Source organism: Labrus mixtus, chromosome 7 (assembly GCF_963584025.1).
Source record: "Labrus mixtus chromosome 7, fLabMix1.1, whole genome shotgun sequence".
Classification (NCBI taxonomy): Eukaryota; Metazoa; Chordata; class Actinopteri; order Labriformes; family Labridae; genus Labrus; species Labrus mixtus.
Genome location: NC_083618.1, coordinates 23,269,920 through 23,289,018, shown reverse-complemented (window position 1 = coordinate 23,289,018; position 19,099 = coordinate 23,269,920). Strand labels below are relative to the sequence as shown.

General features: G+C 42.1%; 1 protein-coding gene across 1 annotated transcript; it reads left to right on the top strand.

Annotated features, from left to right (window-relative positions):
• The first annotated feature begins 3,430 nt into the window (after window positions 1-3,430).
• LOC132977006 (protein-glutamine gamma-glutamyltransferase E-like) lies at window positions 3,431-18,382 on the top strand. The gene is made up of 15 exons (XM_061041337.1): window positions 3,431-3,566; window positions 7,203-7,355; window positions 8,297-8,551; window positions 9,354-9,472; window positions 9,602-9,730; window positions 10,118-10,295; window positions 11,191-11,326; window positions 13,049-13,158; window positions 13,402-13,517; window positions 13,745-13,871; window positions 13,954-14,207; window positions 16,264-16,438; window positions 16,602-16,765; window positions 17,506-17,639; window positions 18,067-18,382. Exons 1-15 carry the CDS (start codon window positions 3,545-3,547, stop codon window positions 18,212-18,214), a joined length of 2,220 nt encoding a protein of 739 aa, XP_060897320.1. The 5' UTR covers window positions 3,431-3,544; the 3' UTR covers window positions 18,215-18,382.
• The last annotated feature ends 717 nt before the right edge of the window (window positions 18,383-19,099 follow it).

Below are 19,099 nucleotides of genomic sequence, written 5' to 3'. Positions count from 1 at the left end.
TGATAAAAACAGGGATTTAACCTGACAGAATGGGGAAGGCCACTTTCTCAATAAGTTAATTTTCTGGGTATACAAATATTTAGTTTGACCTGAATTGACACTAAAGTTAAAATATAACAGAAACAAATTGTCAGATCACAGCAGATGTAATCCAGTAACCCTTGTGGTCTTTATTCTAAAATGACTGGTTTTGTCATTGGAGTCTGGTGGCTTTGAAGAGAGGCATGTATCAGCTGTGACCTATGCAAAAAGAAATGTGTTAACTTAACAGTTAGAAATACTAAACAACGACTACTGAGGCTGAGGAGCTTTGAGTGTGATGTAACAAAATGGACTCAATAAAATGAGGTGCATAAACTACATATTGATCTTCATGATAAGAAGAAAGTGAAATATGTTACGCTGAGGAATAAAAGGCTTAAATGTTGGAGCATGCACCTCCAGTAATTAAACAGCAGAGGGCAGCATCCTGCAGTAAACACTCCTGCACTGTGCTGCTCTTTTAGAAAACAGGGCTCCTGCTTTTTAAGGAGATAAATATAACCACTGTATGAGTCATAAAAAGGACTTCTATTAAGAGTTAGTTATTGCATTTTTATTGGGTTGCATATTTATTTTTATAGGAATTGAAAAGGGATAGACATGGATTTGAAATCTTCTTCAGGTCACTGTTTTTGCGACGTATTCCGACATTTATCAGTTTTAAATTGTGTTGAATGGACATTTTATCGATCATTTAGTTACAGTGTTGTTATTGTATTGAACAGTCAAAAAAATTGCATTTAAATAATAAAATGATCAGAAAAACGACACATGTTGAAGGTGTCACCTTTAAGAAAGGTTAGATGTTGTTAGGCACAACAAAACTTTCAAGGTAAGTTCATGAAAGTCAGAGTGTTGATAATATAACATCATTTTATGGTGCTTTTTATTTCACTCAGGGCTTTAACTCAGTCTATCGGGTAACATTTTTAGATCTTCTTAGCCCGTCCATTGCCCCGGCTATATTCAGCTAAAGCGGACTTCAAGGGTCGCCATCAGCTGATTTCTCACTATGAACACACACGCGCGCACACACGCGCGCACACACAGGCTTAACACACACACTGTAACCTAGAATGTGTGGTTTAAACGCCCATGTGTGTATGATGTAAGCTTGTGTGTGTGCGTGTGTGTGTGTGTGTGTGTGTGTGTGTGTGTGTGTGTGTGTGTGTGTGTGTGTGTGTGTGTGTGTGTGTGTGTGAAAAGCCACACCCTCGTATTTATTCTGCAGAAATTCAGACTGATGTGAGAACGCAGCAGGATATAATCAGGAGAATTCACCTGGAGCGAGTGGGCGGTGACGTTTATTCCCTGTGATCGCTGCACGACCATAGACTGTCTGCACGCCACCTCTACCATCTCCTAGATCTAATGAACCTGCTGCATTATGTTTCCTATTCTCCAGTATGTTCTTCTCCATTCTTTAGTTCAGATTGAGATCAAATTTTCTTTGAAAAGTACAAAAAAAAAAAAAAAAATCCATATTTTTTTCCTATTTGATTTCCTTCTCTCTCCATCGTCCTCCTCAACAGTGGAGGCATTAAAGCCCCCCAACCCTCCAACTCCACCCACACAAAAAGTGAAGGCCAAAAAAAGTGAAACACTCTCCATGTCTTTCGATTTAACTGAGAAAACTTCTTTTAGTGTAAAAACTTGTGTAAAATAGAAATATCACATAAATAACTATTTTTTAGATTAACAGAGTTCAGACAGATAAACAAGCTGATGTGGTCAATCATGGGAAAATATTCCATTTGTATTTCTCAATAGTTATTTTACAATAAAAACAATGATGTCACTGACTCCTGAAATGTTTCTCTTGCAAAACTTCCTGAGTCACAGAAAAACAGTCCTGCCCTGGCAACCATCCCAGGAACACACACACACACACACACACACACACACACACACACACACACACACACACACACACACACACACACACACACACACACACACACACACACACACACACACACACACACACACACACACACACACACACACACACACACACACACACACACACACACACACACACACACACACACACACACACACACACACACACACACACACACACACACACACACACACACACACACACACACACACACACACACACACACACACACACACACACACACACACACACACACACACACACACACACACACACACACACACACCTTTTTAACTGTGAGATCTGAAACCTCTCAGTCGGCGCCTACAGTTGGATGGGGTGTAGATGGAGGTGGGGCTGAGTGGGTTGCAGAACTGCTGCAGGTCAGTGCTGGTGATGAAAGAGCAGAGAGGGAGAGCGACTGGGAGTCTTGCCACTAACTGGAAGGAGGTGTTGGCAGGTGATTGTGGATAATGACATGTCATGTGTGAAATCAGTGCAGCTCAGCGAGTGCAGCCCCCTCACTCTGAGCCCTCTACATTAATGCATGTCCATAGGATCCTGTTTGTGCATGCCTATGTTTGTGTAGCAGTTCATTAGACAGAGTGTAAACCCGAATTTCCCCTCGCGGGATTAATAAAGTATAAATAAAAATAAATAAATGCCCAATTACGGACACGGTGCATAAAGGGCTCGCAAAGTCAGCGAGAGATCCCTCAAACACTTGCCGATTAGACAGTGGGACAGCAGTAAGACCTCACAGACTTACCGGGAACGCGCACCAAAGTCAATGAGATTGGGCCTGAGTCTGCGCAGTCCTCTTATGGCCATAATAATATTTGATCACTGGTATATGTTGAGTTAAATTTGAGACAGACTGTAATCGTTTTCGTATACTACAATTTGGCCCTCTGGCAGTGACCAAAGTTGCCCGTCCCTGGTCTAGTGTGTGTGTGTATTCAGAGGATTATAACGCACAAAATTGGGAGACACCGCCCTTATGTCTGTGGTCTCCTAGTTTTTAAAATCAGTTCACATTTGATAGAAGTTTGGTGGGTAGCCAGCTGAAATTGCTTCATCATGTTGTGACTTTGATCATTTCATAATCTCAGATACTCCCCATCTCCTTTGTTCAGAGTGCGAGCTTACTCAACTACTAAAGACGCTTCATTTCCCCCTAACCATGACCTCTTTCCTTTTTTTCTAATGAAACATGGAAGCAACAATAAACACATCTAAATAGATTATTACATCTTGGTTTCACTTTCACATCTGTGTGCAGTCAAACCCTCATTACATTAAGAGTGACCTCCTTACTGCTGACAGAATTAGAGCTGAGGGAGCGCCTGAACTCATCACACCGGTGCCAAAAAAAACAATGCATGACATATGACATGCAACCCTAACTGTGATGAAATGGTTAATAGAACAGGTTGGCAAACTTGTTCGACGTGAATGTTTTAGATAGTTATGGGTTGGGCTGCCTGAAGGTCAATGCTTTAAAAATCAATCCGTGCCGACTCGTCGCAGTGCTGCTGACTGTCTGCCAGCGTGCGTTCATCTGCTGACCTGAGAGAAGAAGGAAAAAGATCTGCCAAGATGACAGAGAAAAAAGAATTCGGTAAGTACAACAATGCTTTTATTTTTATTTTGAGATTTATTTTTTGGGCTTTTTATATCTTTATTGTGGAGACAGGACAGTGGATAGAATCAGAAATCAGAGAGAGAGAGCGAGAGAGAGAGAGAGAGAGAGAGAGAGAGAAAGAGAGGGAGAGGGGAGTGATATCCGGGAGAGGAGCCACAGGTCAAATCTGAACCCGGGCTATACCGATACTATACTTTGAGAAATACAGCCTCTGTACATGGGTTGCGCGCACTAACCACTAGGCTATCTGCGTCCCAACAGAGCTTTTCTAAATATCCATTGAGTGACTTCATCATCATATCTTTCTCTGCCTGAGTCCTTCAAAACCGCGTCCTGCCGTGTGCATATAGGAACAGCTTTTTGGAAACTATTTAAAGAAGCAAAGTGTTGCAGGCAGCCAGTGATTTCATGCTCAGAGAAGTTGTAACATCACAAAAGGTCCATGATGGGAGAAAAGTCCCATGGTGCTACAGCCTCCATACATGGGGCGTGCGCACTATTCACTAGGCAACTGGAAACCCCACTAACATCTGTATTTGCAGCACATTAAAGGTAATACATGTTTCTTACGCACTTCAAACAATGTCTTAAACACACTGTAACGTAACTGAAATCGAGCAGGGGTCCAATTGGGCGCGAGACAGACCCTTAAGTCTGTCAAAAAAGTCTCAGGGTGAATAACTCTTATTCCCACTGAAATTCAACACAAAACCACGCTATGAAATACAACTAAATCAAAGTTCATTTATACATTAAACATAAATTCAGGACAACAGAAATATTTCAGATATAAACAAAACATCTCATATAACTAAAGGTCAAAGTCCACGATTTCAAGTTCATCAAAAAAGATTTAAACCAGTCCATTGTCCAAAAAATATGAATATTAAAGATAGCGAGGGGTTGAGGGTGTGTGTGTGTGTGTAGGTGTGTGAGCGGCTGTTTGGGCGGGGGAAGGAGAGATTGGAGACCAGAAGCAGGGGAAGTCTTGAGGTGAGGTAGCACAGAGAGAGAGTGAGTCGATATCACCTGTCGAGGTTTTGGTTCCTGAGAGGGGTTGCAGCGTTACCACTCCAATGATAATCTCATAACTGCCCGATCATCTGAAGCTCCAGTCCATACCTCCAGAGCAAAGAAGGCAATTTGCCCACTCCAGGTTTTCATGAACGCTCCTCTCCTTTAATTGTTCGGCATCCAAGAACATTGTAAGCAGCCTGAACCCTCCTTCTCCAGTTGTCCAACACTCTACTGTGCAGCAATCCTCTGTCTCCTCTCACACACACTCTCCCTCTCAGGTGCAAACAATCATCAATTTGCCTCTCCTAGGCCACATCCCTTCCTCACAGCCCTCTGCTGTGCAGCAGGATGCAGTCTGGAACCCTGTCTACTACAACACAGTAAAAACTCAAACTTAGCAAGTGCCGACATGTTGTTGTCGGAGTGTCTTTGTTCCCTCGCCGTCTACGAGCGAGATGCACTCTCTGTCTGCAGGATGTTTGGTGCAGAGCATGCACTTTGGGTTTGGAGAGCCGTATGAAAGCAGCTTCCTATTGCAGACAGTAATAATGATGTGTTGGTGGGTTAAAGACGTTTTTATCGATGCTCATTTGCTGGAAACTACAGAAATTGATTGCATTCAAATGGAAAACAAAATTAACAAGATTATTATCTTGAAGGGGCTGCACGGTGCTGCAGTGGTTAGCGCTGTTTCCTCACAGTGAGGAGGTTCCTGGTCTGAATCCCCGTCTGACAGGAGCCTCTCTGTGTGGAGTTTGCATGTTCTTCCCGTACATGTGTGGGTTCTCTCCGGGTACTCCGGCTTCCTCCCACAGTCCAAAGACATGCTCGTTAGGTTAACTGGTGACTCTAAATTGTCCGAACTGAAAAAGTCTATTCACTATTTTATTTTTATTTTTTACATGTACTTTATTAATCCTGCGAGGGGAAATTTGGGTTTACACTCTGTTTAATGAACATGAACACACACATAGGCCTAAATACACACACATGCACAAACAGGATCCTATAGACATGCATTAATGGGGAGGTGTCAGAGTGAGGGGGCTGCCCAGCGAGCCTCCGGTTCCAAACCCGAGTCCCTACAGACTGAAAGCAGCTATGAAACAGTACATTTTGCTCCTGTTATTTCCATTTCCATCTATATTAAAAAGGAAATAATGTTCAGAAATGGTAAAGGGGTAATAATGGTTTTGAAGTGTCTAAAAATGTAAATTCTGGTTGGCGTTTTTTGTTTTGGATTTTGAAAATTTAAAAAAATCAGAGAATCGAAAAAAGACCAAGTACTTTGAGTTTTCTGTTGTATCTTTCATCACAAGAAGTACACTGATTTACACAAGTCTGAGCTGCTGCTGCCGCCCACTGAGCTACTGCCGCCCAACACAACAAACATCATAATCGAATAGTGCAGATTAAAGGTTCAAAATGAGTCGTTATAAAGGAAAGAGAGGACAGTTACAGAAATCTTGACTCTACTATTTGTAATTCATCCTATCATAAGCTGAATGATCGTGCACACAGCTTGGTTTTTGCAGGTCAAGGCCGTGAGATAGCTGATTGTTTGATGCATTTGCCTCTCTGAACTGTTTGGTGTTTTTGTTTGGGCTTTAGGTCTGTGCTTGTGTGTGGTCCAGGATGAAGTGTAACTACGAGTCCTGTCATGTCTTGTCCTGATCAAAGACATTACTTAACATTTATAGCTCATCCATCTGTGACATTTCATGAACCGCTGAGAGTGTTTACATATTTTAACCACTCTCACCACACCCTAACCTCGTTTTCCTCGTTTCCCCAGTCAGCACGATAACTCTTTACAAGCCCAGCTTGTTTTAAGAGATCTAACCAGATCCGTCCACACTCTCAGTGGAGCAAATATGGCAGTGAAACACCACCGAGACCAACGATAACTTCAAGAATGCACATTGCATCTCAGTTTCTCTGCTTTAAAATGATGATTGCAATGGATGAATACTTACCGCCCATAAGAGTTCTAGGTAATGAACTGTTTTTTTTTGTTTTTTTTTCGTCCCTCTGGCCCCTGACCCTATGTTTCATATGCAGGAATTTTGTGAATTCTGTATTTAGTATTTAGAGTGCATGACGCGGATGAATCCTGTTGAATCTGCCTGTTATGTCGCTCACAACGGGAAGTGGCCAAGCGGCAAGCCGATGATGAAGTACAAAATACTGCAGTTCCTCGAGTGAACAGACGGGTGACGTCTCTCAGGCCTCGTCCATTAATCCCTCGATGGAAATAGCATCAAATGGGGGAGGGGATTTTCATCTGACAAGCTTAAAAGATTATGAAGTAGCTTTATTACCTTCACAACGGTCGAACTAGCGATGGGCGATAGCAAACTCTTTCAAATTGACATGATAGCGATTTTTTTTGCTGTCATTTTTTATACCAAGGCAAATCATTTCTGAAAATGCTTGTGTAACATTTTATGAGTATGCCTTTTTTTCAAATCCAAAACTATATAAAGAAAAAAATAATGAACTTTTGAAGCTTGCCATCTAGACTCATAACCCCATGTAAGGATCTTACTTACGTACGTATTTTTCATTTTATTTCTGATGTGTCTCTATTCACAGGAGTGGAGCTCCACTGTGAAGCCAACAACAAAGTGCACCACACCAGCGATATCTCCGTGGAAAAGCTGATTGTGAGGCGAGGTCAGTCCTTCACTCTGACACTCAAACTGACGCAGGCTTTTCAGGACCAGCTCTTCATCACGACAACCACAGGTTAGTCCTTCATTGAAATATTTAATCTGATTTTTTTTTAGACCAAAAGGAAAATCAATGCTTGCATTTAATACCAACAAATAGTAATGAAATATTTGAATAGTCGGGCATCTGTTTTGTAGATTTTACAGGGTAGGAACTGTTCTTAACTTGGCTCCATGGGGGTGCAGTGGTTAGCGCTGTCACCTCAAAGCGAGGAGGTTCCTGGTTTGAATCCCCGTCTGACAGGAGTCTCTCTGTGTGGAGTTTGCATGTTGTCCTCGTGCATGTGTGGGTTCTCTCTGGGTACTACGGTTTCCTCCCACAGTCCAAAGACATGCTCGTTAGGTTAACTGCTGACTCTAAATTGGGGGATGACATGCAGCAAAGGGCAGAGGTCAGATTCAAACCCACAGCTGCTGCAGCGAGGACTATAGCCTCTGTACTTGGGGCGTGCGACACTACCTGTGCTCCGTAACTTGCTCTCTTTTTTACAAAAACTAGATGTTGGCCCAGGGTGCATGTCATTAGACAGAAATAAACAAAGTCTGCAAGTTAGATAGATGCATATGGAGTACGTAGTAACTTAAGATATCAAGGGTTAATATTTGGGGTAGCTTAATCAATATGGGATTAGGATAACCTCTGATATCGTTTCACTCAGTGGTAGCATTTCTTGACAGGCAGCACATCTCGTCTTCTCCAAATATGGTTAATCGTGGCTCCCAATAATCAAGATGGTGACGGCCATATTGACACACCTGTGGCTTCAAAACAGTAGTCCAAAGACCAGAGGGTGATGTCAAGATGGCTGCATCCATTTCTTATACAGTCTTTAAGGTGTAATTATATTGCAATTTCTAAACAAGCATGAAGGAAAATATGTTCATCGTAGCAGGATTGTTCCATTATGTTCCAGCAAAGGATGAATGAATTTGATGGACGTCCATCTCTGTCCTCAGGGGATCATCCCAGTGAGGAGCGGGGGACGACTTGCCTCCTCTCTATCCCAGACGGCGTGAAGCGTTCACCAAAAGCAATAGCGGTGTGGAAGATTGAGCTTGATAATAAATCCTCCCCGAGGACGGGCGTCCTGGTCCTGACCATCACCCCCCCAGCTGACGCCCCTGTAGGAAAGTACAAAATGGTTGGGACTTATAAAGGAAAGGAAATGCCGCTGGCATCGCTGATGATGCTCTTCAATCCTTGGTGTCGCGGTATGTCCGTCTAAACCTGATCTACCTGATAAAATATCATATGTCTAGTTCTCTGTTTTGTCCCATCGTCCTACCTGTCCTCTTTAAGTTTGTGTATGAGCAGGGGTGATTTTAGGTTTCTAACTTCACAGCTGCTCAGCTCTTAAAGAGATTGTGACATGCAGTTCTGTTCGAGTGTTTTATACGTCTGCTAAAACACTCATCTGCCTGTCTGTCTGTCTGTCTGTCTGTGTGTCTGTCTGTCTGTCTGCCTTTCTGCCTGTCTGTCTGTCTGTCTGCCTGCCTGCCTGTCTGTCTGTCTGTCTGTCTGTCTGTCTGCCTGTCTGCCTGTCTGCTTGCCTGCCTGCCTTGCTGTCTGTCTGTCTGTCTCTCTGTCTGTCTGTCTGTCTGCCTGCCTGCCTGCCTGCCTGACTGACTGACTGACTGCCTGTCTGTCTGCCTGGCTGCCTGCTTGCCTGCCTGCCTGTCTGTCTGTCTGCCTTTCTGTCCGTCTGCCTTTCTGTCTGTCTGTCTGTCTGTCTGTCTAAACCAGTGATACTAGGCTCTCGAGCCACGTGGCTCATTTGGGACTACTTGGAATTGGAATTCATTTTTTAAAAAGGGGAACATTGTCAAAGCAAGAGGTTTTTGGAAAGTGGCTCTTAAGTCTAAGAAGGCTGAGTACCACTGGTCTAAACCATATAATCTATAAAATATCAGCCATCTGTCTCTCCTGTCTGTCTGTCTGAACATCTTTCTCTCTTTCTCTCTCTCTCTCTCTCTCTCTCTCTCTCTCTCTCTCTCTCTGATCTCATCTCTGTAGAGGACTGGGTGTTTCTGGATGATGAAAAGGAGAGACAGGAGTACGTGATGAATGAAAAAGGAGTAATATTCTTCGGAAGCACAAAGTACATAATGGAATCTCACTGGGGCTATGGACAGGTACTCTCCCTCTCTCTGTCTCTCTCTCTCACTCTCACACACACACACACACACACACACACACACACACACACACACACACCTACCACCGACCTGCTTGGATTAACTTGAATTTTGTCTCCTCTTCAGTTCGAGGCGAACATGGTGGACATTTGTATGAATTTGTTGGACCTCAACCACAAACACGAGGACGACCCCGCTGATGACGTTTCAGCTCGCTGTAACCCCATCTACGTTGGCCGTGTGATCAGTGCCATGGTAGGACACACTCTGTTTCTATAGCTCCAAATGTTGATGTTTGAAAATATTAACTTTAAGCCACTTTGTTTAAAGTAAAAGCTGGATTTTCCACTCAGGTGTTCGGTTCAATTAAGCGCCCTTAGAAAGCTAACACAACAAATTAAGATTGTGATCGATGTCAACATTATACCTGCTTCACAGTAAGAATATTAAGTACATATTTTACACATTATTCATCCAACTTTTCTTCTCTACAGAAGAAGTACTGATATTTTCTGGCTTTTTAAGTTTTATTCTTTTCTACAAATTGAAAATAAGGACTGATATGATTATCATTCTGCAATAAAACACACACACACACACACACTTCTGTTCAGACTTCCTTGTCCATTTGTTTTCTTGCAGATCAACAGTGAGGATGACTGCGGTGTGTTGGAGGGAAATTGGGGGCGTTCTTTTGAGGGCGGACATGCACCCACTCACTGGACCGGTAGCAGTGCCATCCTTACAGAGTGGCTCGAAAACCAGTTCGAACCAGTCAAATATGGACAGTGCTGGGTGTTTGCCGGAGTGATGTGTACAGGTAACATCAGGCGTCTCACACCTGGAATAACATCTGTAGAGATCAATCAATGTATCTGTATATCGCCAAGTTGCAGCAAATGTTATCTCAGAATACTCTAAGAAAAGAGCAGTAGACCGAACACTTGGCAACACAAGAAACTTTCTTTAACAGCAGAACTGATTCATCGTGTTTTCACACAAAACCCCTTAAAGGCTTAATATGCGATTGTTCACACTTAAATATAATAGAAATCAAGTATGTCCTCTGAAAATAACTCTCTAAGTCATGACTGTCTACAATGGGTGTAACACCCGAGTCCCACTGTCTGTGATGCTTTCCGAGCTTTCCGAGTCCTATCTTCACTTTGTTTACATCGCCAGGAAGGCTGGCCGGCTCATCCCCTCGCGTATAAAAGTTGTTTAATTGAGGGACTAGAGAAAAGAAGAATAACATACTGTACTCACTGCTTAATTAAATGTCATGTAAGCGTTTCTAGATTACGGTCATTGCATGTAAATTTACATGCAGTGTGAAGCTACGAGCAAACTAAAGTGCGCTAGCATTAGCATGCTAACACAACAATGCAGCGTGAGTTGTTTTGGTTTCATGCTGGAGCTCAAGGGCGACATCTAGTGGATCAAAAAGTTGCATATTCTTCCTTTAATGAGCATTATGTAATGTGCCTTATGAATGGGGGACTTTACAACTCAGGCAGTTTTTGTCTTTTTATGTCTCAAAGTTCTTCCAAAAGTGAGACTTGAAGTGGACCAAAATGAGAAAGAAGAGTAAAACTGGTGCCACATTTCTCTGCCAACCCTAGTTTTAATCGTTGCCTATCAGAGCTGCAGAATGTTGGAAAACACTTTTATGACTTTATGTGAAAATATCTCAAGTCCTTCTATCTGGTTCTCAGTGATGCGGTTTTTTGGAATCCCCTGCCGCGTGGTCACCAACTTCTCTTCAGCTCACGACAACAACGCCAATCTCACCATCGATCGATACCATTCTTTAGATGGAATCGTGGGTAAAGAAACCAAGGACAGTATTTGGTGAGAACACACACACAGATGTTAACATTATACACCATGTTTTATCCACTGCACTCTGCAATTCTTCTTTCATGGGGTTGGTGCTTCAGCCTGTTTTCTGTTTCCTCATGCAAAACATTGATCTGATCTTGAAGCCCCCCTCTCCTTTCAAAAATGGACATACATTTTTAGTACAATAGTTGTCCTGGATAAATCCCAACAAAATAGGCCTACAAACACTAGCGTATGAAACTATTCAAGATGTGTTGTATCATGGGCGGCTGTGGCTCAGTCGCTAGAGTTGGTCGTCTCTCAACCAGAAGGTCAGGGGTTGGATCCCCAGCTCTGATGAGTCCTTACAGGCAAGATACTTAACCCCAAGTTGCTCCCACTGCTTCATCAGACTGTGTGTTAATGTGTATGAATGGGATTAGTTACTTCTGATGGTCACTTTCCACAGCAGCCTCTACCATCAGTGTGTGAATGTGTAGGTGTGACCTGCAGTGAAAAAGCACTTTGAGTAGTCAGAAGACTAGAAAATAACTATACTCAAGTCCATTTATAATTGTGTCATAAGTTCTTTGGTGCCTTCCCAAGGGCGTCCAGGACCCCAGGTTTGAAGTCAATGCTCCAAAAGAAGCATGAAAAGAGTTAATTTGATTAATTTTTGATTATAGTTTATACTCATTACTGAAACTTATAGTCATGCAAGGAATACATTCCTTGTGTGAGCTTGCTTTTTCCAACGAATAATCAGCTCAGTGGTGCCAGGTCTCCGTTTGGCATGAAGATTTGTTCACACCACACCTTCATCAAACAAAACTAAATATACCTGAGCAGTCTGCCAGATCCCCACAGGGGTTAAACTGTATCAGTTTTTGTTGATTGGATCTTCTTGTTGGTGTGTCAGTACTTGCTAAGCAAACCCATCAAAACAGAAATACCACTCATGTTTGGTAAGGGGCCAAACTAAGAGGTTTGGATTTGAAGTTTCAATTGGATTTGTGTGGCCTTCAGCTTTTCTTCTTCCAATAAAGAGTCACAGTGTTTTCTGTTGTGGTGAAGAGTTTTATTGATGTGCTGAAAGTTATTTTTGAGACTGAATGAAACATGTAGGTCGCTGATAGAGAGGTGCCTCAAGGATTGCAAAATTTCCAATGTCCAGTTGGGGGAGATTCCCCCCAATAGAATAGAAGAATAAAGTTAATGTAGGACAACCAAAAAAGCTTTTGGTAGGACAACCAAAGGCTTATGATTTTAAAATGCTCAACACTGCAATTATAGTCCAATATAGAATACGAACATCCAAAAAGTTGAGTACTGTGTGCTGGACAAAAAACATACTCAAAGACACAGGAAGATGAATGCATGCGGGTCTGATGCGTGCTCCTCTCCCAAATCTCCCTTTTGTCAAAATGTGGTCCAAAAGAAACAAACATGTCATCAGCAAAACTGTCAAAATCCACTTCAAAGCCATCCTCCATATTGGTAATTAAACTTGCATTATGGGAAATTGTGGCACTTAATCACGCCAGTCTGTTAAAACCTGCCCAGAGAGTTGATGTCGCAAATAATTAACCTCAGTTTGGCAGTGTGTTGTTTCCAAACCAAGATCTGGATGGGAACAGTGCTTTACAGTGTCAGTGTCAGAAGGATTACACGGTATCATAGGGTAATCTATGTGTCCAGAGTTGTTTAGTCTTTTAAACTGTTGCACAGTCTGAATGTGGTGTTGTGTTACAGGAACTTCCACGTGTGGGTGGAGGGGTGGATGAGGCGGCCAGATATGTCAAAAGACGGTGATTACGACGGCTGGCAGGTTCTGGATCCGACACCGCAGGAGCTGAGCCAGGGTACGGACTCTGTTATGCATCGCCATAAACCTTTTCCTCCCCACTCTTATGACCTAATTTATTTTCATTATTTTACATTCTGGCCTTTTTTTTTTATTTTAGATTCAGTGAAAATGAATGATTCCAATGTCCAGATGTCCAGAGTCAAAAAAACAATTGCACACCGAGGTGGAATAATCCATGACAGAATTGAAGTCTCTCTCTCTCTCTCTCTCTCTCTCTCTCTCTCTCTCTCTCCTGTAGGTGTTTTCTGCTGCGGTCCATCCCCAAAAGCAGCCATCCTGAACGGAGACACAGACATCAAATACGATACTCCGTTTGTCTTTGCTGAGGTCAACGCTGACTCTGTCGATTGGCTGGTCAGTGAGCAGAGCTTGAACCTAACACCATTCAAATAACATTTAGCAATACTACAGCCTTTACAGGACAGATATAGAGCAATAAAAAAAGACAACTGTTTAAAAGAGAAGAACATAAGAAGGTCAGACAGTCAAAATCATTTATGATCAAATAGTCCACTGCTGGATTTGTTAAATGAATTTTTGTCTTCCTCGTTTCTATTGTCTGTGGTTGTATGTCCTATCAGGTCAAACCTGACGGTTCACTGGAGAAAATAGAGGCTTCCACTGACTTAGTGGGACAACATATCTCAACAAAAGCTGTGGGTAGTGATGCAAGGGTCGACATCACCAACACCTATAAACCTGAGGAGGGTGGGTTCATGAGAAAAGCACATCACACAAGCTCAAGCTGGATGTTGGGTCCGAAACAATGATTAAATTACTTCCCTTACAGGAAAAATAGACGAAAGGGTCGTCTTCAGAAGAGCCGTCTTCAAACACTTCAAGCACCTTAATAAGATTAGAGAGGAGGAGAAGAAGAAGAGGGAGACGGAGACGTTGGAGATTCACACGTTGGAGACGGAGATAAGGGAGATGGAGAGGAATGGAATTCCAAACAGGATAGGGAATGTGTCCACAGGAGAGACAGACGGGGAAACAACTGAAGTCATCCTCCCACCGCCAAAAGTGTCCATACGATTTGAAGAGGTACGTCAAAAACAACATTCCCCAGTGTTTCCATTTAGAGCTACTGACGTGGATTATGCTAATCAACCAAAACAAAGAATAGAGGATACCAGTGTGATAGTAATGACGAAAGGTGCATTGTTAACTGGGGGGGACAACATTTCTCACAGATGGACCACTATGTTAGATGGATGTTAGTTCATTAGCTTAATGCTAACACATACAGGAAAATGTAATTATCTGGCTAACAGCATTAGCATTCGTACTTATAACCATATGTTTCCTAAACCCTGTGGAGACAAACTGAAAAAAACTGCTGGCTTATAAAGAGTCAGTGAAGAACGAGTTGTGTAGTTGCTGGCTCTTTATAGGTCTCAGTTCATGGGATGAATCCCTCTGCGAACATATCAAACTGCACCAACATCCAAAAAGCTGAGTACTGTGTGCTGGACAAAAAACATACCCAAAGACACAGGAAGATGAATGCATGCGTGTCTGATGAAAGGCGAGGGCCAGAAACCTTACAATGTTAAATGGAGCAGCTTCTGGTGTGCAGACTTAGTCTTTCTCTGTCTCTGGTCCTCTGCTGCCAACTCCTGGGTGGTGGTGTGTGATGTGTTCAGGGTCGAATATACCCTGCTCCCCTCCAAGCTCCTATCTTATGTATTGAAGAGGTGCAAATGTGAAACTTATAAAGAGAGTCAAAGGAGGCCCGGCACCCTGGAGTCTGGTGCCCGGAACCATGTCACCAGTCAGTAACTTTATTGCAAATTTTACATTTAACTCAATAACAACATCATATTGACTTTGCCCTTTTGGTATGAGCGGTGGTGTAACTAATTCATGGTTATAAAGCACACCCTAACATGGAATGCATTTTTGCAAGAACATACATTTTCTTTTTTTCTTTTTACAAGATGAAACCTTTTCAACCTTCATATGAAGTGTCATGATGACTTGTATGTTGGGAAAACAAAATGATTTCACATTAACAAGTGCCTCTTTAAAAGGTCACGAGCTCAGAGCATTGTAAGAAAAACCTGAACCTCAAGGGTGATTGAATTCATTTTTTGAGAGTGTAAATCTAACTTTATTTGAATTTTTGGAGCTATAACCAGCCGCAATGCCATGGTTTACTAAATACTGGTAAATGTTGCGACCCAGGAGTGAAACCCAGACAAGGCAGGTGAACACTGATCATGCAAGATCATGCATAAAACAACCTCCCAAACTGGGGAGGATGAGCCGTTGTACCACTGGTGATGTTGTGAGAAATTGGCAGCTTGCAGGAAACACAGGTAAACTGATAAGCTGCTTCTAATTAGGTCAGATGCTCTGCAGCTGTGCCAGCAGGGCAGGGCGCCTCAGACCACACCTCCAGTATCTGCTCCAAGGAAAACAAAAAAGGAAAACAAAAAACCCACAACACAAGGCCACAAAGCAAAACTGTGCACTGATAACACAAGGACAAAAAATAAACACTAAAGTACAAACGATGAAACGCGATCCATTCTTAGTGAATCAGGCTGGACAAAAAACGAGGAACAAGGAATACACACACATAATCACAAAATCAACACACCAACACAGAAAATAAGTTGATATGTATTCTCACATTAACAGTGTTTACTCGTGGTGCCGGTTCTGAGAAAAAGATCTGATTGGCTGAGTAGTGTGACATGTGTAGAGGCAAGAAAAGCTGCGCCATTTAACTAGACTACCGTAAAAGCAGCAAAGGCTGCACTGTTAAAATAGAAGTGCACATCAAGTAAGTCTGGGTCTGGGCAGCGCAGCATCTTGGTCCGGATTCGTACCGGGGTATGCCATTTGTTGACCTTTGGTGTAATTCATGAAATGGTATGGTATCGCTGGTTAGGATGAGATAAGAAAATGTAGATCTCAAATCGTCCCAATTTTCTACGAACTGTATGACACTATGCATTTGAAATTTCTCTCACAAACTTTGGTTTATAAGGAAATGTTCCTTACAGTTCTGGGTCATAATGAATGGGCAGGGCGTTGTGGGATATGTGACTCAAATAAAACCTTCTTTTCCTCAAATTTCTCTTTGTTTTAGGTGTCAAAGCCGATTAACGGTAAGGATGTGAGCCAGAAATTGGTGCTGAGCAGTGAAAGTACTGCTGACAGGCCGCTGATCATCAACATCGCCGTTCAAGCCATGAACTACACCGGACACCTAGCTGGAAACATCCAGGGAGAGAAGTTGGAAAAGACACTGCTGCCAGGAAAAGGTGAATCTTCTTTTGTGGACAGGACAGAGATTTTGATTAAAAAGGCAGAAAGTGAAAGACAGGTATCTCAAATCGTTAACAAAAGCCAGTAAAGTACAGCATATACTGTATGTTTATTCTGTGGATTTTGGTCTGACGTCTTAAATAATTTTCTCTATTGTAGATCTGACAATGCCGATCGTGGTCCCGTTCTCAGTCTACTCTAAGCCCATGTTGGAGTGTGACATCATGAAGATCTCAGTCCTGGTTAAAGACAAAGAGAAGCCAGACCACCCATACCTGAGAGAGGTCGACCTTGTGCTGCTTGACCCACCGATCTCCGTCACTGTTAGTAGAAAATATTTTTCTTCCTCTATCATCACCTGCCATCCACCTTTGTCCAGCTGTCTGTCACATTATTTAACAGCTGTGATAATAACCTGATCAGTCTAATATTAACGTTATTGTAATGATGATGTAATTGGGATAGAATAGATGATGCAAAGCTGATATTAATAGTTGCATATCTTAGATTCACTTTTGATGATGTCGACCGTAGGTAGCACGAGCAGGCCTGATAACTGAAGGCTCTACCTCCCATAGTACATTTAGAGACCGTATGTACTCTTTTCTGGGAGCATCATGGTCTAGAGGGGTAATATGACACTATTAGTTCCTGTATATAATCAGATATCATGTTTTGATAACAATGTCAGTTTTGCCTGCAAGCTAAAAGCTGTCATCATTGGTGATTTTTTGAGTCTACTGTGGGATGTTGTACAAGGAAAATGTGCTCATTCTTGTTAGAGCTGCTGCAGGCTTTTCTCACACAAACAAGAATTAAAGAAGCATTTAACCTGCCAGAAAAGTCATGCCCTTTAGCTGAAAGTCAAAAAAAACAAATGCAGCTTGTTGTGAAATAGACTGAAACTCACACTATGACCTTCTAAAGCGAACCGGTTGACAACGCCTATAAAAATGCCATTGTTTACATTCAGGTCGAAGTTTAGAGATGGATGAGTCTATAAAATCCAAGACAGCTTTACTGAGTTTAATTGAACAATCAACTACATTTTTTTGTTTTTCAGATTTTTGATAACGTCAAACTGAAGACTCCTGCAAATGCAGAAATCTCTTTCATGAACCCTGTAAACGAGACGCTGAAGAACTGCACTTTGACCATCTCTGGAACTGGCCTCTGGAAAGGAGAGTACGAAGTCAAGTGAGTTTATCGGCATGCGCTGATGTACAACATAGCATTTGGAAACCATGAAAGCCATACAAGGTTTGAGGCTGACGACACTAAAAATGTAAATATTAACGATTGATTCATCTGTAGGCCAGTTCCTGGAGGCTTTCTAATTCAACGTATAATAAAAAATGGATATCTCGCATGGAGCAACCAAGCACACACTCTTTGGATTTTCACTTAAGCGAATTGACTGAAGAAGGAATCACTAAAATAGATTTATTTTGCGCCCTTTCACCTCGATCGTTTTGGATTCAGGAAGTCAGGGAAGCTAAACGCTGCCGCTCTAGTGTAAAATTTTACATCTAGCACAGATTGTTAGCTTGATTTTTACTTGATTTTTACCTGCACATGGCACCCTCAGTTAGACATCACCTGTTTTCTCTATTTTCACCCTCAGACTCAGAGACCTTAAACCAAACAGACGGATACGTCTCAAGTTTTACATCGTCCCTTACAAGTCCGGAGAGAGGACCCTGACTGCCGACTTTGACTGCTCCCTCTTCAGAGACATCAAAGGCCTGTGCACCGTCACCGTCAGACCCTAAATCCTCGAGTTGACTCGGAAACAAGACAACTCATTCATTCAACTCATTTTTGGGGTTCAATATATTTGGTCTAGTACATTTTTGTCTTTTGGGCACACAAATTAATGAGGTGTTCTCGGATAAGAGAGCATCACACCATATGCACGAATAAAATGTTTGTGAAAAATCCATGTTCCATTTGTGTCTTTGAGTTTTGTGTAATCACACCCAGAGAAAAACTGATTTCCAACCAAATACAAGGATACAAATGTAAAGCTGAGATGGTGCAGGAAAATACTCCTGCAACACAATATTATGTCTGACCCTGAAAAATCTGTATTTGTGATGGTTGGTCATGTGACCATATCCAGCACAACTTCACCAACTAACAAGGTGCATGAAGGGTGAAAGAAAAGGTCAAAAATCTCCAGCAACACTTGTACTATGAAGATCCACTTTATTAACAAATTAGAGTGACGTGTTTCGGCTTGTGGCCTTCATCAGGGAAATCATGAAACACATTGCACACAACATTTAAATAGAGGAGGTAAGAAACTGAGAATCATGTAAAAATAAATCCAAAAATACCCAAATACATCCACATAGATATCAGCCAATGAGGAACCTGCAAAGGTGGGCGGGTTAGGCTTGTTGGCCAGATTTAGAAGCTTGTAGAAACGGGTGAATTTATTAATTTATTACATTTTATTTCACCTTTATTTAAGCAGGTCAGTCCCATTGAGATTAAGAACCTCTTTCTTTAAAAGGAGATCTGGCCGAGACAGCCAGCAGCAACAACACAAAGAGACACAAAGTTCAATTTACAAAAACGGAAACGTGCATTAAAAGAGAACTGTCTATGAGTCTGAAAAATAACTTTCTGGAAGGTCAGCTGTACAGCCAGGC

What these genes read in the sequence shown, in the direction of transcription:
- LOC132977006 (XM_061041337.1), top strand. Translation starts at nt 3,545, where the DNA reads ATGACAGAGAAAAAAGAATTCG. An exon ending in CTTCAATCCTTGGTGTCGCG is followed by an intron (nt 8,552 to 9,353) that starts GTATGTCCGTCT and finishes TCATCTCTGTAG; the next exon opens with AGGACTGGGTGTTTCTGGAT. An exon ending in TGTCCATACGATTTGAAGAG is followed by an intron (nt 14,208 to 16,263) that starts GTACGTCAAAAA and finishes TCTTTGTTTTAG; the next exon opens with GTGTCAAAGCCGATTAACGG.